Genomic DNA, 22,500 nt, shown 5'->3' with positions numbered 1-22,500 from the left:
GAGGGGAAACTATTTTTCAAGAAACTCAAAATGGTGGAAAATCCAATATGGTGAAGAGTCACGGCGATGCCTACAATTTGTATGTGCCATCAAATCTTATGTCATTCAAACATGCCATGTGGGAATAATTGTAGCACCCCCATTGGGCCAATTTGTGTAATTTTGAAAACGCTGAAGCACAGTGGTGAGATGCATCGTTCCCCCACGTTTTGGCAAAATCCAATCAGTGGTGTCTGAGATATCGTGTGGTATATGGACGGACGAATGGATGAACAGACAGAGACGCGGAGTCAAAAGTAGCATGAAAACACATCAAGTGGCGAGACTTTACATGCAGCCATGTTGGATGTACAGTAAAAACATCAGTGAGAGACAACACCTGACTTTCAGCTTTTATCTAGAACAGCTAAAAGTTAAATACTGTTTTATAACAACATAGAGTTCTGCTGGTGGAAGTTACTAAACTGATAGAATGTACTAATGTAATTACTATTATTCTTTTCTATAATAAAATGTACAGTACTGATGTAATTACAATTTTTTTTCTATACCAAAACATACTCTACTATTGTAATTACTATTATTCTTTGCAATACTATATTATCGTAATTGCTCTTCTACTATTCTCTATTGTACTCAACTGTATTCCACTCTACTATTCTAGTTACTCTTCTACTATTCTATGTGAAAGTATACTGTTCTCTACTATTCTACTATTCTATTACTAAATACTAGACTACACTATACTACACTACACTACGCTATGCTGTACTAGTATTACTACCACTACTCTACTAACCCTACTATTCTAACTGCTTTTCTACTATTCTAATCTATACTCTACCACTCTAATTGCAGTTCTACTTCTCTGAGCTCGACTCGACTGTTCTCCATGTACCTGGGTGAGTGTGGGCGTGTCGTCGGGGGTGAGCTGGATGGTGGGGATGTCTAGTTTGAGCCATGGAGGCTTCTTCCTCTGCAGGCTGCTGTTCCTGCTGCCCTCCTGGCCCTCCTGGCCCGCCTGGCCCGGCTCAGCCATGCTCACTGCTGCCCCCTACGCCTGCCAGCTGGACCGCAGCACAAACACACGGGGAGAGGGGGCAACGATGAGAAATACAATCACTGAACCGCTGAATTTGTCAGCGTACTGATGATGTACAAGAAGAAACATGACAGACTGAGATACAGCTATCTAAAGTTAGATTAACTCAGGAACAATCAATGGGATTGCAAGACACTGCACTTATTCAAAGTATGTGCATAGCATTGAGACAGTATGCATGAAACAGAGGCATACACACACACACACACACACACATTGCTTCAAACAAAGTCCAACACATGGTAGAAAAACCAAACTGACCAGCTTTGTCGAGTAATTATAATTATTGGACAGAATGCGCACAAAATCAACAGTAATCCGTGTCTCCCCATGGTGTCGGTTTGTTGCCCAGACAGATAAAATATGCAGGCAAATGCTTGAACACCCCAGTCAGTCCATCTGTTTAAAATTACTAGTCTACCACAAGCCCTCAATCTAGGTGTAGTTTAACCTAACCAGTTTACAACGTGTCTGCTGCAGGTGAGACTTGACCATGGCCCTGTGTACACCTGATGGACCGGGTGCATAAAGACTATTGATGTAACTTGGTCCTCACTTGGCCACTGACAGTATGGAATATCATCTCTGTTGTTGTTTGTTGCTCAAGTGCAGCCTGATGCCAACTTCTGTGACTATTTCTATTTTCTGTGACTAGTCAGCTCCATCAGTCAGAAGTAATCTAGAATTAGTCAATCATGGTTCAGCAGGTTTTGTAATTGGGACAATGAAATGTAAAACCCCAAATTGGACCAAATTTAAATATCATAGTTGGATTCAAATCAAACTCATGTGATTATCTTAATAATTAGCAGTTTTACCAGGATTAGATTTGCATTTACATTTGTGTGTCTGATAGGTCTGGGCACTGCTGCAACACTAACATGCTCCATCGGCTGGTTTGTACAGGAATAATCTCACTGACAATCCATTGATTGATTTTTATTGATGAGAGGACAGCTGCAGGACAGAAGCTCGCTCCTCTGATTTCACAGCCAGGAGACTCCCACACAGGGAGATTAAAACTTCTCTGCTCCAGGTGAGGCTCGAACTCACAACCTCGGCATTGCTCTGCTGGCTACTGTCTTATAAGTACCGCGCGCTGACCGATTGCGCCACTGGAGCCTGTACAGTAGAAGCAATCCACTGCTGTTTTGGAGCGGCAGTCCTGTAGGAACGGTTCATCACCACAAGATGGCGCTGAGATTGAACTGAGGATTTCTCTCTCTCTCTCTCGCTCCCTCCTCCATCTCTCTCTCTATACACACACACCTACATATATCTTGTCTATTATAAACTCTCTCTCTCTCTCACACACACAAACACACACACACATACATACAGTATATCTTGTCTATTATATTATCTTTCCCTTTCTCTCTCTCTCACACACACATGCATATATCTTGTCTATTATATTAACTTTCCTTCTATCACTTTGTCTCTCTCTCTCTCTCTCTCTCTCTCTCACGGACACACACATCTGTGTCTATTATATTAATTCTCCCTCTCTCTGACACACACACACACACCCTCTATGAGAAGAGAAAGAAGGAACAGAAAGGGAGGCTATTAATCGCCATCTAGTGCGATCCAATTCTTTTTAACAGATATTTGATACGAGGATAACGCACCAACTGACGGGTCCAAGCGCAGCAGCCCACCTACAGACAGAGAGAGAGAGAGAGAGAGAGAGAGAGAGAGAGAGAGAGAGAGAGGCCGCCGGAGCGAGCCACTGAGCCACACAAACAGAAGGAAAGCCGCAGAGTCGCAAGCCAAAGCCTCCTCTCATCCTGTTGTTAGATGGTTAATGGGTTTATGGGTAGGAGAAGGGATTTGGAGAGTGACAGGGGTTTTCCTCTGCAACCAATTCAGTATAATTCGTATGGGAGTAAATGAAACATCTCTCCATCTCTCTATGCAGAAGGTTTACCTCAAGACAGTGATTGACCTTTCAGTATTACTGCCAGGAGAGTTACTGATCATTTCTTTGCCCCGTGACAAATGTATTTTAAAGCTGCCTGCTCTGCTCTAGGAGAGGCTTGGACTCAAAACATCAGCCCCTTTCTGCTGGTTACTGTATTAGTAGCACCACTTGCTGACCGATTGCACCACTGGACTCTATAGGCCATGCAATGCTAAAGGCAGGTCCACAAAAAAGAAAAAAAAAAAGCCAAAATTACCAGAAAGAAGTCTACATTCGTGCAATATTTCCAGACTAAAATATCATTAAAATTAGTCAAATATTACAGAATATATCGCCAAAAAGAGACATTTCATGTAATGGAACAGGCTGACATGTTTATCTCGTTGCCATGGATATAGAATGTGGTGCAAAAGTCTTGAAATTCATTAACAGAAATAACTATTACTTGGATTGCTACACAGTATTGCTCCTGGTTGTTAGTGAATATGTGATAGAGAGATTTTTTTTATTCACTTTTGTAGCTTTTGTTTCATTCTGTTTTGATGCATTGATGCTTTGTTTGCAAGACTGATATAAGACAGTGTGTTCTGGTAGTCTACCGGTACATTACTAACAATAAATTACATTTTAAGATAAAGTAGTAAATCGTTTTTATTATTATTATTATTATTAGTGGTAGTAGTATCGGACATCAGTAGTATTTTTAGGCTATAGGCCAAAAAAGGAAATTGTATAAATCTGAGAAGCACAATGGTTAACATACTGCAGACCTGCCAAAAGAAATAACAGCCTGTCTCTAATAAAGGCCTGGTGCTCTCGGCTGTTTCCATTATTGGAGGTTTTATGGTATGTCGATCTTTACACACTTGTTGTTTTCCCCATGCATTTCACTAAGATCACACATTAAACGCAAGGCAGTGGAGGCTCAAACTCGAAAACACGGCTTTGCGCCGCTGCTCCATCTGAGAAAACATTAGTCTTTCTTCGGTTGGGTTACAGCTTTGGTTCTGAAGCCAAGGGGAAGTCATCGAGCAGGAGCGCAGGGACTATTACGGGATAATAGGACATCTGCACGAGGCTCTGGTGAGATGTAACAAGCGACCACCGAGCGAGAACTCCTGTAGACCTCCGCTGTGAATCATTCTGTGATTCATTTCGGAGAGTAAAATTATAGGTTCCCCCTCTCTTGCCATAGAGCCATTAACTGAACAATAATCTCCTCCATCATAAGTGGTGCTGGAGCCGATATTCAGACTTCTGCCTAAAGCCAAGTCTAACAAGCTGAAAGCTATTCGACACCGGCAGCTGGAGGACTCCTCCACACAGACGGGAGAGAGACGGGGTGTGCTTCCAAATCCAAGGGTCAACACACACACACACACACACACACACATATTGCATTGCTATATTATGAGAACCGTCTACTGGTTAAATTCATTCATTAACCCCCTACCTTAGCCCTATGTTATATATCATCAGTCTGTGATGTTAAGTGCATTTTGTTTTGAAGTTTTTTGTTGAAATTTACCTTTTTTGGTGAACCCACTTTCCCTCAACCTGCCTCGTCTACTTATACTTCAGTGAGTGATTTCCTACGTTACCCAGAATGCCTTTCAACAAACCCCCAGAGAACCGCCACCGGCCTGAACTTGTTGCATTCAGTCACAGGTGGGCGTTTGGCCATATAAATAGCTTTAAAGCGTGATTATTCAGCTGTGGGTTATACATGTAGGTGGAGAGAGAAATAGTAATTGTAGAGTCAGAGCAAGAGAGAGCGACAGTTTTTCCAGTCCAGAGAAAGTGAGAGTGGACAGAGAACAGTGACCCGATTGTTCACATTACTAAAAAGCTGTTGAACGTGAAATTGTGTTTGCATTGCATTCTGGTCTATTGAGGCTACTGTTGGCGGAGAAATTGGTCTCTCTGCCTCTTCTACGATGGATTTCCTCCCTGTATGATGACATCAAAACCTGACGTTTACCGCTGATGTTTTAGGTTCGCTGAAACATTTTCTGTCACATCGTCTACTTTTCGCCACAGGAATAAGAAAAACACACCGCCAAACAACATAATGGAGCCATAAACGCAAGGTAGATCGCCAACAGCTGTTTTTTTTAAGTGTTCTAAAGTGTTTTAAGGTGGATTCTTCCTTTAAACTAAACCCTAAACCCTAAACCCTTAACCCTGACCACTAAAAAAGCCTGTTGTAGAAGTGTAGAGTAAAATAATGCCCTCACTTTGAGGATTGTCCTCATCTTTCTAGCTTTGTGAGGACACTTGCATACTCTGTCTCTCTTTCTCTCACACACACACACACTCACACTCACACACACACCAGACCGGTGTAATGGGTTGACGGTAAAGGCGAATGCAGAAATAAAGGCAGGTCGTAAATCGTTGGGTTACATTTTTTTTCTCGGCTGCCTGTCGTGTGTTTGGGTCGCTCTGCAGTCAGATGTGGAAGCCTGTGTGCTCTCTGACGGTCACAGAGGATAAACACACCCCTGCAAATAGAAACCTTCACCAGAACAATCCACAACCACATCCTTTGCTTATGCTGCGGTGGTGATGCAGAATGTGTGTGTGTGTGTGTGTGTGTGTGTGTGTGTGTGTGCACGCTGACATGAGCTCAGGACACGCTCATACGCATAGAATAAAGCGTGAATACAGATACAAACATGCACTCAGCAATCCGTGGTTCACTCTTTCATGTCAAGTTTTGCAATTTCCTTTAAAGATAAAAAGAGAGAGAGAGAGAGTGTGTGTGTGTGTGTGTGTGTGTGTGTGTGTGCAGGGTGATGGGGGAGGGACTAACCAGATGCCATGTGGTCAAAAATCAGTCCTCTCTTCTTTCATCTTACTTCCAACAATGTATTCGTCCAGCAAACACAACATTCTCCATCCTCCATTTGTTATTCCATGATCATCATCATCTCTCTCTCTCTCTCTCTCTCTCTCTCTCTCTCTCTAGTTGGTTTTCATGACAGGCAGATTAGGGGCTGTAATCCCTGTGCTGTACACCACATGACATCCCCCCGCTGTCAGGCCGCCGTCGGCTGATACAGACCCCTGATTGGACAGCCACATCGGTGAGATAATGACACCGGCGTTCTGCAGGAAGTGGTATCTCAGCTGCCTAAAGTTTTCATACCGAAGAGGAAGAAGTGGGCGTTATTGTCATCACGAATCTGTCATATGAAGTGTCTATTGTTGAGCTTCAATGACTAAACAATGCCTTTTTTTTTTATCTATTTAGGATGAAGATTATCAGCCAAATTGTTGAAAATTATCAGTTCCAGTAATTCCTCTCCGTTCCTCTTAGATTTAGATTTAAATCAGGAGGAATCAACATATTTGTGCATGAAAGAATCACAAGCTACACAAATAATGTTTACAGAGCTGCAATGGTCAACGGGGTTTTATTAGATTGAAATAAATTCTCATTTTGACACGACTGTCCCAAATTTCCAAGCTGCCGTTCATCCTAAAAACTAGATAATCATTCTGGGATCTCTCTTGTCCCGTTCACATCACCGGTAGCGCCAAATGAAACTTGTTGAGTCGCTTTTGAGAAGTTCCACAGAAAGCTCTGACCTTCTGTGCAGCGCCGCAGCGTGGCGCGCCTATAGGTGACTGCGGCAGGGCGGCGAGGTAATTGGATCCGTTTTGCATAGGGTGACATTTCCTGACATGCCGAGACAGAATAAAACAAAGGCATCCCCTTGGCACCGGAGCGGGACTTGTCCTGACACTGCTCCCTCTGGTTCTGGTCTTCAGGCTGCAGCACCCAGTCGCTGTGGCATGGGAAACTCAGGTTACCCTTCATTGTGACTGCATTTCAATAGGCTTTTATATTCAATAGACACTTATTATGTTAAGAAGGCCCTTATATTCCAAAAAGCCTGATCTCTTATTCAGTCTCCTCTTATTCGCTTAACCTCTCGCCCTCTCTCTCTCCCTCTCTCTCTTTTTTTTCTCTCTCTCTCTCTGTCATCACCCTCCCTTCTCGTTTCAACCGTTCATGCTCCTCCTCACATACTGTGGTTTCTTATTCCTGTATGCTTGCTTACACTTGTTTCACTCACTTTGCTGCTGAAAAGTCAATGTAATGTCAGAATTTGGGTTCGACCAATATGGTTTTTTAAAGGACAACACCTATATTTTGGGATTGAAGCTGCCAAAAAGCCAATATTTTGTGCTGTATATTTAAATTTGACCGTTTTCATGCCACAAAATTCCCCCAAATTACAAGAATTGCGTATTACCCCATAATTTTAATCGTTACAGGGTTTAAAGGCCTCTGAAACAACATTTTAGGCTATAGCCTGAATCATTCATGTGATACTAAAACTCTATTAAAGCCATGCTAATAAAATTCCCAGGCTGGTTGGCAGCTCCTTAAGACAGGGTGAGGCAGGTTTCACAGACTGACCTGCCCGAAGCTGTTGAGTAAAATCATGTCCTCACCTCCATCAGATTGGCATTGGGCAACGCTGACTGCTTGAAAACCGATTTTTATTATACGGCCAATATCGGCCCGATATACATAAACCTATATATTGATCTAACATTAGAGAATACCCTTGGTTACGCTGGTTTCAGCTGAGCAGGTTCATGCAGATGCCGACTGTATCTCTGTTTTCCCGGTGCACCGTGAACAAAGCCAGACATCTGCTCTGATTCTGCTCCAAACAGATGCGATATTGTTATTTTGGCAAGTAAAAGGCATAAGATCTGAGGAAGAGCCATGTACTTTGCTCCTCTACGAGAGACACTGCTGAAAAAACTGAAGTTTCAAGTTAATTGGTTGGGGACTCTCAGCAGCGGATTAATGCTCAAACAATCAAGGCAGGTTTGAACTTATTACGTCGGCATTGCTCTGGACTAATAGGTACCACAAGCTGCACAACTGCACCACTGGGGCCACTTTAACTTCAGTGCAAACGCCTTTATCAGAATTAAAATTGCCTCCAGGTGAAACTCCCAACCTTGGCACTGGTCAGCATGTTGGCCGACTGCACAACATGGTCCTGGAACATGCTCAAGTATTTATAAGGTTATCGCTTTTCATACTGTGACCAAGACCAGGTTCTTGAGATGTAGGGAAGCACACTACGTAAAAGGACATCTGCTTAAGGCTTTGGTGAGATGTAACAAGCAACAACCAACCAAGAAATCCTGTAGATTTCAGCTGTAAGATCTGAGCATGAAGACATCACCATTAAGCTGGTTGATACAACTATAGTCCAAATTCAAGATGTTTGTCACTGTTGCCATGTACAAATAGAGTTTAAAACGGTTCTACATTACTGGAAAAATGTACATCCAATTATTGTCCAAGCTTGAGGTAACTGTTGAAAAATCCAAATTGAAATACCCAGAAACCCTGTAACATGAATTGTCGTGATTTTAACAAACGGTCTGTGATGCTTTATACCAAAAGGACAATATCAGAGTCCAGCTTTCTCTGGACGGAGTGCTGCTCACTGCTGTTTAGGAGACAGATTGTATTATTATTATCTCTTATAACTTTCTGTGGGAGGAGAAGTGTCCATATCCAACACCAGAACTTAATTTGGGCCAACAGAGTGAATCCACAGCTTCTCAGTTAGGGAAGAAGGAATGCTCTTCTCTACTGCAGTAGGCTGATAAGACGGGTGTGTTTTTACATTAAATTCTCCACTAGTGCAGCTTTAAAAACACTATGCATCTCCATCCTTTCCATCGTTCCATTTGTCCTGACAGCAAAGCGTCACCAGGTCAGATAGATTAAAGCCAGAGTTATGCTACATGCAACAGCCCCTCCCCCGTGTAGGACAGAAAACCATGTATGCTTTGGGTTTTCATCTGTGCCAGATGTTACAGTAATATCCTAGGTCACTTCCTTCCCGTTTGCATAGTCGTGCTTTTCTGTATGTGTGTGTGTGTGTGTGTGCAAACAAACACTATTAAATGATTAAACATCTGCCACAACAACAGGGGGAAAAAAGCAGTAACAACAGAAATTATGTCAGTGCTGGCAGCCGGCCTATCACACACTGAATAGAACAGAACAATGAATGAAAAGCACTGACATCCACTGAGAAAAAAAAGGGGCATTCCCCTCTTTACTGAACATTATATCTTTACTCTGACTTTCATGACTCCACATCATCATCTTCTGTATTATATCATAAACTGTGACGCGAAAACATTATCTGTAGAAAAAAAAAAACACTGATCAACAGCAGCCATATGCAGGCAAATCTAATCAGGCATTAAATGTTTCATTCTATTTACTTTGATCCGTACCAGGAAACTGAGGACGGGATTTGGGAATCCTAAAGCCTATGAATGAAGCTTGTTCCTACAGCCAATACACTGCTGCCCTATTGTTACTGTGCTACTCTCCCATCTAGATTTATCTGGGCTTTTTAATACTCTTGTGTTAAAGGGAATTTGGACAGACCGCCTTTAGACGAGCTTTATGTTTCTTTTAAATAGCAGTGGAGATACTGAATAAAGGAGCAGCACACTGTAAAAACTGACAGAAATAAGTTGTTATTGTATCCAGACTTATCAAGCTTATTTTAGGATTTTTTTTTTTTTAGTGAAATCATCTTACTGCACTGGAAGTAATTTCACCGGTTTCAACAAATTTGACTTTTTTCAGGAGAACGGAACTTGTTTCAGGACATTTACTTGGTAAAAGTGAAATTATCTTGGAGAAAGTTTCTTGTGTCAAGATTTTCTTCATTGTTTTATGATAAGAAGTCATTCTGGCATATACCGAGTGGAATTTGTTGAAACCAGCAAGGTCATCTGCCAGTGCAGTGAGATAATTTGACTAAAAATATCATGCAATAAGCTTGATAGGTCTGGAAACAAGTTAAAACCACTGGACAGCTTGTAATTTTTTGCAGTGCAGTTGGGATGGTGCAGCATATGTGCCAGGAATCAAGACTATTACGTGATGGAGTGTGAGCCACCCCCGAAAACCACAGTTTATGGTCATTTTTACGATAGAATGACACATAATTAACAGTCTGCCATGAGTCTAATATTTCCAAATGTTAAAACAAAGCAGCCTCTGACTGTACATGGTCTAACACTGGCTCCCAATTCAAAATGCTAGCATCAATCTCTATCTTATTCACTAGCCATTAAGGAGTGATTATTTTCATTCCTAAACATCCTTTTTCCCGATGAGCACCGCCCGCCCGGCGCTGGAGGTCTTAATGAGATGAAGCCATCTGTCTAAACGCTGCTTTAATTGCCTCGTGGTGTTTGTCTTTCATCTTGTTACCACAGCTTACACGACACTGAGCAATTCATTAGTCAATCAGCCACTGTGCTGCTACGCCTCCACTCACATCAGTGGAGGCATGGGGCATGCCAGCACGTGCACGCAGCCCCCCTCCCCACACACACACACACACACACACTCATGCATGCACACACAGGAAGAATGGCATTTAGAATGGTATTTAGTGAGTCACGCTACTTAAAGGTGCTATGTGTAGCATTTTTAAACATCAATATATCACTGTCAAATTAATTATAGTACCTTGGTATAATTACTGCAAACAATAGACCACAGTTGAGACGACTGCTTCTATCTCATGCCAGCAGTGTTGTTAGTGCTAGCGTTTCTCAAAATTAGGATATTTCCCATAAACCCTGTTGCTTCCTGTCACAAAGAGGACTTTGAAGACTTTGCATCCCGCTCCCTGGCGTCGCTCCACAGTTGCTAGTTTTCTCTTTCACTGTTGAGAATCCAAATACTTTGCATTAAAATGTCCTGAATCCATCGACAACACTACTAAATATCCCAATTTTTGGGGGGTTTAGTTACTCTTTAATGAAGAGGGTAAACATGTTGGAAGTGATTTTCCATCGGCCTTCCACCATCTGCTGCCAGAAACTCTTTCAGCTTTAGTTCCGTTTGCTCTGGAAGAACAGCGCCCTCTTCCTGTTTTGTGCCGTAAAGCGATCCAGCAGATTTCCCCGCAAAATCGGATCTGGTGGTACACAATGTAAAAATGCAGCGTACAGGCTGGAAGATGCTGCCGGTCTTCTCGATGATGATCTCATTTATTCACAGTAAATATACCCATGTCTCAAAATTAATGTCGTATGGATTTATGCTAAAATGCTTTTTCACAACAGTCGCTCCAGTGGCGCAATCGGTCAGCGCGCGGTACTTATAAGGCAGTAACCAGCAGAGCGATGCCGAGGTTGTGAGTTCGAGCCTCACCTGGAGCAGAGAAATTTTAAGAGGCCGTCGTCATGGGTCCATGCAGGCATCAGTATTTGGTGCAGTTCTGATTTACCGGATTACCTACTTGGCTTTCATACCAAAGTACTACTGTGCCTACAGTTCATATTCACTATGATCAGTCTGCCTGTCTCTTTGTGATGCAGCGTACAACAGGCCGGCTGTACTGTACGCTGTGAGCGAGGAAATACCTCACATTCCTCTGGAGAGCCCAAGTCGTTCCACCCTATTTCACCCCACTCAGTTCTGCCTGCCGTGGCATGATAGAGGTGAGAACCGTGACCGATCGAGGTCGGGCTGATTGTAATATATCCTCATCCACGCTCCAGTGCGCACACCTGTCCCAAAATAACATTCACATCATTCTTTTTCTGCATAGTGCCAGCAATTCTAGAGGATGTGTCAGTGAACTCGCACCTTAACCTCTACGGTTCATTGTTTCCAAGTCAGGGGATTCAGCTTGGCTTGGCTCATGGATGTGTGACGCCTGATTTTTGGTTCTGGCCCAAGCTGTGCTGCAGAGGTTTAAAATTGGTCTTGTTTATGAAGCTATACTGGTATAACATATGGGGCCCCTGTGTGCCATTCGCCAGCGGAAATGAATAATGAAAATTATATGAAATATTCACTACATGATGTCCACATCACACACAAAAGCAGAGTAAACTACAGCATGTATGCATAAACATTTGCGAAAGTAAAAGCTGTCAAAGTCAGGCCAATGCATAATTAAGTGGGTTAATCTGGTTCAAAACACAGCAGCTCAAGCACATTAAGAGGGGGCAGCGGCAGTGTAATGGTTAGTGAAGCAAGCTTGGGACTGGAGGTTTGCCAGTTTGAATCCCAGGCTGGCTATATAGCAACTCAGCAAAACTCTCCTTAACTTTCTCCTTAACAAATGGAGCAAGGTGTTGGATGTCAGAAGGCTGTGATTGTACTGGGCAGCCGCCAGGTAAGAAAGTGTTTAATTGTAGAAAGAAAATCTCTTCTATCACTGTTGAAAGATGTTTTTTCTCCTCTGGTAGAATGAACTTCGGCCTTCATAAATAAGAGAACAGCATAAAAAGCCACTTGGCTATACAAAGATGAACAGCAGCAGAGACAATCAGAGCAGAGGTCAGACTTTCATGCTTCATCTGCCCTCTCTCTCCACTGCCCAGGTGTCAAAGCAGGAGAGATTTAACTAGTAACTTGAAAAACAAACACGGAGAAAGTTGAAATCCGCAGCTAAACTTCCTGCACCCCTGGATTTGCATAATCAAAAAGGCTCAGTTCTTTCCCACAGTGAGAAATATCCCCCCTGAAACTCATTAAGGGATGATTAAAGGATTGGGATCGGCTACTGCTAAAAAGTTTCTGCCTCTGTAGATCGACATGTGGCCTGTGGGGAAGTAGCTTTGAATCCCACAACCGCGGACGCCACCCAGATTGGCATATGTTCAAACCACAACCCAATCCCCTTCTCACCCATACATTCTGGACTATCTTTAAACAAATAAAAGTGATTAAAAGGTATGCAAAATGTGCTCAAGTAGGGCTTTTTGCCACTGGTATTGATTATAAGGAATCAAAGTCTACATTGATGAGATAAAAAAAAAAAAAAGCTTTAAAATCTTGTACTAAGGAAATGAACTGAGCACGATCTGATTCTGTTTGGAAAAGCTGATGCCATACAGTACATAAATACTACAGAGAAAATTATGTATGTGATGTATGTAATGAAATATTTCCAATGATACTCTATAGCCAACATTTACAGTTTACGGTTACAGGTTTCCCTGCCTCAATATCATGATAAATTATACACTGATTGTTCACAATAGCAGCAAATGCAGTTCTCTTCTAAAAAATATCTATTTGGGGGGGGAATCATTACCTGAAGTCCATCAATATCTCCAAAATATAGAAGATCCAGTATGCGAAAGTGTTATCGCTTTTGTCAGCCAAGGACTTAAGTTGACTACTTTGACTACTAAAGGCATTTTAGCACCTTAATAGATAGTTCAAAGTAGAGAGACAGGAAAGATTGGGGGAAAGTGAGGGGGATGACGTGACAAAACTGCCGTAGACCACTGAGCCACCAGGACGCCCCATAACTTATAGTTTTTTGTCTATGATCCTATAACTTGCAATTTTGTGCTATCAATCATTTTGCACAGTAGAGTACTTTTTCCCAAATGGTGGCTATTTATTTTTAAAATGAATCCCTTCAAAGGTTTTGTTTGCATTCAGTATGGCAGGATAAGTTCTACCACAGCGTTAATGTGACAACAAATCTGCAGCCGTCAGCCTCACACTGCTTCTGTCTGGAGATTACCATGCACCGAGGCAGAGAAGAAAGGAAATACAGAAACAGAGAGGGAGATGACAGCAGAAAAGAGTATGTAGCATGTTGTGAGAGAAGATGAAAGGAGGCCAGGAATAGAGACTGGAGAGAAAAAGACGAAGCCTTGTGCAAAGTTAGAGGGCAAAAAAGAGCGAGAACCCTAGTAATGAAGCAGAGAAAAGACAGCGTGACATTGTGTGGAGGGAAGAGAGGGATGAAGATGGAAGATGCAATTCTTCTGGGATCCTCCCTCCCTCCCTCCCGGCTCCACGACCTGCAGCATGAGCCAACAGCTACCTCATTGTGCCTCTTTACGCCCCCAGCCTGGCTGGCTGCACCCAACACAAAGAGCTGCATCACCATGTTGGCCTTCTCACCATTTCATGAATTTCCGGACAAGATCCGAAATTTGATAATCTGAATTTCTGCATCAGCAAACTCGAATGCAGTTTATAGCCCTTTTAACGGAAACATTACCACGAGTTGGACTGAAATATCAGTTTGCCAATACATTCTGCTGATATTGGCCTTTTATTAAATATCAGATATCTGCCAGTCATGTGGTCCACCTTTGATATGATGGAAAACCCTAAAAGAAATTAGAAGAATTAGTCTGGGTTTCAATGGAGAGTTTTAGTGTCCCATGATGGTCTAAATGCTGTTTTAGAGGGTTTTCCACTCTGACAATAATACAATTCTGGGGCAAACACTGAATACTTGTCTCTTTTGTGGCATAAAAATGGTTAAATATTGAATATCAGTACAAAATATCGGAAGCTTCAACACAAAAATATCAATATCGACCCTCAAAAACCCATATCGGTCAAACAGTACCTACCTTGCATCTGCATGTCTAAACAACATGTGACACCCATTTACATAGTTTCAGTGTGTGGGCTTGCTGTATGGAAAGCATTGCCTGAAGTATCATTCAAAAAATGCACGACTGTGTGTGCATGTGTATGCATGCCTGTATGTGTGTGTTTGTGTGTGTGTGTGTGTACATCTGCCTGCTGTGCCAAACATCTGCATCTGTTTACCTGTTTCTGTGTCAGAGCTGCAGCAGATTAAGGTCTGATGAAACCACAGAAACATCGCTGCATGTAACCATCCGCTAATCTGTGCATCAAAACCCTAATGAGTGATGTCTGTGGCTAAATGTTAACTCATATTGATTTTCATATACTCATCGCACTCATATCCATGACATTTAAACTATTTTTTTAAAAGTAATAGCTGTATTTAATGACAATGTAAGTTTCCCTTGCAGAGCAGATTCTTGGACGGCTGGCTTGAGTTTTCCAGGCCGCCTTAAAAGACATCTCTTTGGTCATTACAGGTGTGCTACAGTAGTTTAGTTAGTTTATACATCTGGTAAAGCATCCATCAAGTAGTCTAAGTCGGGCTCTGGACACTGGACTATAACATGCTCAAATGCAGTTTGGTTATAATGACTTATTCCAACTGGAAATTCAAGAAAAATGCCAGTAAACTTTCAGTTGTAATGGTTTTTGTTCAATTAGTTATGATTGATTGAAAAAAAGAATTGGCAGATTAATCAGTAACAAAATCACTGGCAGCTGCAGGGCTACAGGTTTCATCATGAGGGTAAGGCACTGCACTGTAGCCTACAGTATAGAAGAAATGACTAAATGGAAAAACTCCCTAAAGAAAAGGCATAGCCATTCATCACTCCAATTGTTCCCGACGCCTCATGGCACATTCGTCTGCCAAAAATCCCAGTAGGGAGGGTATAATGATTCCTCAGCCCCTGTGCCAGGTAGGACTTGAGAGGATTGGGCAGAGTTTTCTCAGCACAGAGACCGTCTGGGTCCCGTCTGCCAGTTATAAAGTGCGAGCCGGTGACAGAAGCCCTCGGGGACAGCGAGATGATGAGAGGGAAAACGAGGGGATGAGAAAGAGAGAAAGAAAAGACAGAGAGAGAGATCAGAAAAGTAAGAGACAGAGGTACAGAGCGAGAGAGACAGAGGTAAAAGCAGGGAGTACCAAGCAGGAGTCTCAGGAGAAAAAGCCGAAACCCAGCAGGAAACTGAGGGTTGGCTACCTCTCTGACACTGGCACTGCTTTACTGCCTGTGATCAACAGATGCTCAGCAGCAGGCGTGAGGCCTCAAATTATTTTTTTCAATGTTCATACACAGCTAGAGCAAATGCTTCAATGAGGACTTTGCAGTTAATACTACGTCTCCTGCCACCATGGAGGTCCATGGGAGATTGGCTGTGCTCAAATCATTTCTGTAACAACCAGGCTAGTAAAAGAGACATTCTGTGATAATGTGGGGAGGATGTACCTGTAGGTCAAATCAGAAATTAGGTAGATTGGTTTCCAGACTTAGGTCACTACGACACAGGTATCTTGTCTGTCGCCCTAAAGCCCCTTTGGTCCGTCTCTACTCCAAAACACTCTTGTTGTAGCTTGAGAAGGATCAGCTCAGCTAACCTAAAAACGGCTGTTTTTTGGCTTTGTTAGCTAGCTAACTGACCAGCAGGCTAATTTAGAAACTCAACCAATGTTAATGTTAACAAACGACTACTAGCCACTGCTAACGCTAGCTTCTACTACATACAGTACGTTAGCTAGTATGAAATCAGATGTGTTAACAATAGGACAGTGATGGTTAGCTAACCCAATAGCTAGCTAACAAAATCAAATCGAAACACAAGATCAATCGGATGCATCAGTGACGAAATGATCAGTTCCCAGTCGAAAACAGCACAAAAACGTCTACGGAACCATGAATTATTGAGACGGCCAAGTTGTACGTTTAGAAATGCAATCAGCTATTCATAGTATTCCCATAATGTCACATGTATTTCCTACCAATATGGTGCCTTACAATATAGACAGTTCATTGGCTGTGGCTGTCGTTTTGATCATAATCACCTGTTAATCTATTACAATCACCTGTTATTTTCCTACCAAGATGGCCGTGTGATGATGTAACGGAATACAATGAATTCACAGCCACTGTTGCCCAAGAGCTGTAAACCTCCAATATGGCCCCCAGTGGGTGCGTTACGTCACCTGAAAGCCTTCTAAGTTAAAAACATTTTCTCTCCTTTCTTTCTTTCAACCCACTGGGAACAGGCAGAAAGCAGCTTTGCTTCTTGTCAAACCAAATTTCCCAATACAAAGCCTTCACTGACTTGTTTTTCTTCATCTTCTTCTCTTTCTATCTTCCTTCTACCTCTCTTAGGATGGTGGGTTGTGAGGTGGGACGGGTTTGGGATGAGTGGGACATGGAGGTCAGTTGAAAGCTGTTCTTTGCCTTGTATACTGTGCTTTGGGACAATATTTTATACTATACTATACTCACATATGCTATCTCTTCTCTTTTAATGAAAAATAATAAAAAAGGGTTTAAACAATCTTTTCTCTGTATTCGTCTCTCTCTGGGAATCTTTTGCAGTCACACTCTCTCTGTTTTGTCAATCCTCTGTTGGTCTGAGTTCATATTTCTTTTTCTCTCTCAGCATTGAGTAATATCTTCGTCTGATGTAAATAAGGTCGGTCATAGTGTCCATTAGTGCCCACCCTGAGAGGGGATTTACCAGGCATTACAGCCCCAGCCGATGAGAGGTACGTGGGAATGGACGGACACTAAGAGCTCTGTATATGTATAAGCTGGTAAGCTTCACGGACCCCACTGACCAACGGCTTGGTAAATATGAGGTAATCCTTATCAGAAGTTATGTCTGGGATGTGGCAGCACCCACCCATCAATCATAACAAAAGCAGCAAGAGACACATCGCTACCTCATGTGAATAGGGCATCGCTGGTGCGTCTCTCTGTACGACCTTCTGTCTGGCTGCTCTGCCAAGAACTATAAACTGACTTCCAAAACATCCACATCCTCCAAAACACTTTTGTAACAAAATAAGGAAAACAAGACTTGTAATTACAAGGCTTACAATTGAGGTCAAGTCTTGCCTTTTTTTTTTTTTTTTTAAGTCTTTACAAGCGCTGCCAGTTCCATGTTTCTGAAAGTACCTTATATGACTCCCAAATCAAAAGTGAACTGTATAAAAACAATGTCATGTTTTCTACGGTTAAGGCATCATCACCATCAATCAAGAGGTGGCAAAACAGTTCTTCTTAGCCCATAGGACTTTCAAAGCCAAAATTAATATTACAGTGTGACCGTGCCCAAAGCAAATGAAAGCATGCAGAAAAGACAGAGGACCTGATTGACCAGAAGTGTCTCATGCAGAGTCACAGGACGACAGTGTCCTCAGTGCTAAAATGCTTTTGGGAAAATGCCTGCTTTCAAAACCACCCAGAATAAATCAGCAATCCTCATTAAACAAGGTACAACCACAGTCTCATAGGCTGTTATTGGCTACTCAGCAATTTCTGTGGAGCAAGTCAGGGTTTGGGACTTTCTCAATGGCACCTCAGAAGTCGTTGAGAGAGGGGAGAGCATTTTTTTTCCCAATAGAGACTGTCTTGTACACAGGAATAGCCAGTGTCAACACCATTCACACCAGCCCGGGACAGACCCATGTACGGAAGTGGACGTCCTTAACCGTCACTTCTGTATAGGCTGTCACCTTATAATGTCATGACAAGCAGAGATGTGTTCAGCATGGTGGATGGCATGATGCTCAAGACATTGTTCTGTGAAGTTGTGAAGTTGAGTAGGCTTTGTTAGCTTCTCTGTTGTCGAAGCTGCAACATCTCAACTTTAAACACCACCTTTGTAGGGGAGAAAGGGGTAAGATGAGCCACCCCTTGTATCTAGGCAACCATACACAAAATGAATCACGTGATCATATATGTGGGAAGAGTAGTCAATTTCCCTGAATCCGTGAGGGCACATGGAGAAAAGTGCTAAGAGAGCCAGATCAAAAAATGATCGAAAGTGATTTTTGCTATTTCGTATTTTAGTTTAAGGCTTTAGGAGGCACAATATGATGTCATGAACTTAGCAGAACTGTGGGCCTGAGTTGTTTCGTGAAGAAGTTTCGCCAACATGGTGGTTGCGAGGTAAAATGTGCCAGTAGCCCATGGGGGAAGCGTGTCCTACTTCTAAAACTGTATTATCTATTACAGAAGTTACAGAAGTTTTTATTTTCCATGAATTCCCAACAACCTCAAGTAAACATAGCAATTATTGTTTGAAATAAATACATATTTATTGTGGCGTAGTCGCACAAAATGCAAAACGTGGCTCCTTTTTACCCTGTTCTCCCCTGCAGGGTCTCTTTCACATCACGCATGTGTGCTGGAAAACAAGCCAAGGCCTCATCTTGTCCAGCAGGGTCGATTTATCTGGCTCAACCCTTTCACAATGACAGTCAACCCGGACCCAGGTGACCAGCCTGGCGGGTGATATACAGATTACAAAACCATTTACAGTTTACAATATCCATCTTACAACACATTGGACTGGTTTAACTGCACAGTGATGGCTGGTTGACTGAGATGCTTTAGCTGGGGCTGACTGGACAGCTTCTGATTCGTCAGACACACGTCAGATTAAAGGTCATTCCACTCATCCTATCACAGCCGGAGTCTAAATATAGACTCACTGAAACCCTAACAACGGTATATACCATCATAATCACTTGAGCACTTCAGCATCACTTCCTATGATAATCTGCATTATCTTTGTCTTATATTCTTCACAATCTGTTGTGATATGAACGGCAGTTTACGTCTGTCAGGGAAGATAGGGACAAGGCCTGTGTCCCTATCTTCCCTGACAGACGTAAACTGCCGTTCATGTGTAAAAACTCATAGACTAGATGGACAAAAGCCTTGTTGTGCTAAATTGTCAAAAACCTACATCTGTCACTTTAGGAAGGGTGGATTTAATAGATGGCGTTATAAACAGCATAGGATAAACATTAATAGAGAAGAGCAACAGACAGAGAGAGAGAGAGGGTGAAGAGTAGACTAGGGTAAGAGACAGAGAGAAAGAGCGAGTCAGCTGACCTCCACATGAAGCTGCTTTGTGTCAGCTGTATGGTGACAGGAAGGTCACTGTCACAATAAGTGTCTAGTCGAGTATGGCCTCGCCCTGGAGACATGAATAGACCTCCTCAGCAGCTATCCATCCCTCCCTCCATCCCTCCTTCCTGCTATCCCTCTCTCCAGCCAGCAGCCCCATGCTGTGAGCCCCAGCACAACAGCTTCCTCTGTTGGCTAGCCTTGTATGAAAAGCTAGTGGTAATTGCCCACAGATGCCGCAATTGGGGCAGGATGGCGGGGGGAGAGAGAAGTGACTCTGAAAAGAATATTTAGAGGGAAAAATGGAGGTCATAATTGTGGTCTCTTTGAAATAGAGAGGAGTTATTCAGTATCTCCATAGTGAAGTCTGGAGTCCCTCAGGAGATCTTTGGCCGGCGGACAGCATTGTTGTGAAAGGGGACATTGAAGAAGAGTTGGGAGAATACTTTACACCACATAATGGGCAGATTAAAATTCCTTTTAGGTCCTTTTGACAGGCAGTTTGCCATTCATTCAACTCTTTTCACTAGAAATGGAAGCAAAAGTGGGTTGGGTTTCCCTCCAAGTGCTTTTTGAGAATTATGATTCGTCGAATTAGAAAAACTGAGTGGAAACAATATCGCAAAAAAAAAGTTATACTCGTTTAGCGCAGAAATTTCCTTTTGTCGATATTGAAATTATGCAATGAACAGCGATAGAAATGCATTTGACATACAGACTTGACAAATGGTTAAATTTCATTGCAATTGTTCAAAGGTGGCTTTGGACATCCGTAAATATAAAATATCTGTCGACCACGATCTCCAGAAATGTCAAACCTGTTCCATCATGGTTGTACGGCAGTTAGTTGGTGCATTTGAATATTACGAAGTGCATTTCTTTGTTTTCGTCTTCAAATGAAAGCATGAAATATGTCCAACATTAGCTGACACTAAAGAACAATAACAACTTGCCCAATTCTTGAAAGAGTCTTCACTTTTGTCATTGTTTTTTTTTTTTTTTTCAGCAAGCTTATTTATTCACTTCGACCGAGCTAATGGAAACGCACTTAATTAGCATTTTATTCTTGGAGACATAGAGGATAATTGCTGCATTATCAGCCTTAGAAATGATGGACAAGCTCTCCTCCACCTTTACAAAACAACTGTACAACTGTTCATCTATCTGCCTATCATTCAACACCCCTTCCTTCTTCTAATCTACCCATGAACTCTCATTGACCCCTCTGTCCATACTTCCATTTTACCCAGAATGCATTCAGTCACTGGTCCTCTAGGTTCAGCCACAGACTGGTACATCCTCCAGTCCATATGTTGCTCCTGTTCACCCATGGGCCCACAATTTCTCCATCTCCATCTCTATTTGTAGGCTGGAAATTGTGAAGTGACCCGATAACAGAAAAGCAAGTAGGTGAGACAGAGAGAAGGGCTTCCATGTCCTAACAAAGAAAGTACATATATTTATTTTTATTATTGCGAATTCTGTATATTTATGTCGCAATTTGCGGACAGAGTAACAAAGATGAATACTGACCTGTCAAATCCCCGAAAGATTTATTTTGCTTCATTTTGTCCTGTTACGGTATGTAATAATATAGTATGCATGTATGAACTTGCTTTTACTTCTGCACATTTTATATTAATGATTATTAATATCTATGAGTGCCTTGTGATGTGATGGGTGGGAAAGTGAGACACTGAGAGAGCCAGAGGGAGAGAGATACAGAGAAAAACTGAGAGAGAGACAATGAGAGACAGGGAGATTGACAGAGAGGATTACAGAAATCCCTTCCCAGTTCACTGAGGATCAGCTCAAATCTTGATCATTTCGTCTTCCAGAGGGGACAGGAGGCAAAATAAACGGCACAACAGCCTCAATCACATTATATGTCACTGCTGCCATCACCTGTCACCAGGGTCAGAAACACTTGTTATGTGGCTCAGTTGGCACAGCATGGTCCAAATACGACTACTAAATACGTTCACACTGCAGTGGAAAGTGTCTCAATTCTGATTTCTTTCCCTCACATGCAACACAGATCAGATGTTTTCTAATCGGAACAACAAAAAGCTGCATGGAGTCGAACCTAAGAATCATACATGGTTCTTTGGGATATCAAAAGGTTCTTACTGTAATTCTTAGTTACTGGATGGTGGGTGATGGCATTCATGTGGAAAATAACCAATCCCCTCCATAGTATATATTGTGCAATTGCAAATGAGGCTACACAAGAGCAGATAAACAAAAACACAATGCAGCTGTCTAAGCAAAGGAGAGCAGCCTGAAAGGTTCTTTCATTTTTGACATCTTTATTTTTCTTTGTGTAGACCAAAAGATTGTGTGGTAAAAAATCGGATCCCGAGGCATGCGATGCAGACTTATATTTGAACTCTCAAATCAGAGTTTGTCAGCGCTGCCAAAACCAACATCATTCACCTGAGACGTCTGTCATGATCTAGATGCCACAGCAGCCTGGCTGAGCCAGCGACAAGACAACAAGACAACGACGGAAAGAAAGTGAAATAGTCGATTTCATTAGTATTTGAGGAGACGCGTCAATTCGGTCAAAACTCAAAGGCACGACCGAAACGTGTTGAAGTGGGAGAAGCATAGGTACAAAAACAGACGTGTCGTCTTTTGTTATTGTTGCTCTGCGTACGCGTGTCATTTTGACATGCTGTCACTTCAGATATGGGTTACATCCTAGAATAGAAATGAACAGTCATCTAAAAAAATCTGATATGAGCAGCAATTCAGCACCGGGCACAAAGATCTGTGGAAGAGGACGACTGGTACAATCTAGCAGCTTAATTCACAGGAGTAAACATGTTCACTTCCTTCTTCTGTTAAAATCATCCTAGTCAAAAGCACCTGTCAAAATTTTATGCATAATTCATGACTGGCGCGTCCCAGATGG

General features: G+C 42.2%; 1 protein-coding gene and 2 non-coding genes across 5 annotated transcripts in view; 1 reads left to right on the top strand and 2 right to left on the bottom strand.

The window, feature by feature from the left end:
* rhbdf1b (rhomboid 5 homolog 1b (Drosophila)) overlaps window positions 1-22,500 on the bottom strand; it is a 49,902-nt gene that overhangs the window by 23,373 nt on the left and 4,029 nt on the right. For 2 of the 3 annotated variants that reach the window (XM_071899439.2, XM_071899440.2), the window contains exon 2: window positions 899-1,067. In XM_071899439.2, coding sequence (XP_071755540.2) covers window positions 899-1,039 — 141 coding nt within the window. In that variant the 5' untranslated portion in view covers window positions 1,040-1,067. Of the gene's footprint in view, window positions 1-898; window positions 1,068-5,841; window positions 5,975-22,500 lie in introns of those variants that run through there. The other variant, XM_078290958.1, reaches the window with a different exon arrangement.
* On the bottom strand, window positions 2,131-2,224 carry trnai-uau (transfer RNA isoleucine (anticodon UAU)). Its single transcript has 2 exons — window positions 2,187-2,224; window positions 2,131-2,166 (listed from the first exon to the last, which is right to left on the bottom strand). It is a non-coding gene; the product is annotated as a tRNA-Ile (tRNA).
* On the top strand, window positions 11,177-11,270 carry trnai-uau (transfer RNA isoleucine (anticodon UAU)). The gene is made up of 2 exons: window positions 11,177-11,214; window positions 11,235-11,270. It is a non-coding gene; the product is annotated as a tRNA-Ile (tRNA).

This window comes from Centroberyx gerrardi, chromosome 20 (genome assembly GCF_048128805.1).
Source record: "Centroberyx gerrardi isolate f3 chromosome 20, fCenGer3.hap1.cur.20231027, whole genome shotgun sequence".
NCBI classification, from domain to species: Eukaryota; Metazoa; Chordata; class Actinopteri; order Beryciformes; family Berycidae; genus Centroberyx; species Centroberyx gerrardi.
This window is presented reverse-complemented; position numbering and strand designations above follow the sequence as displayed.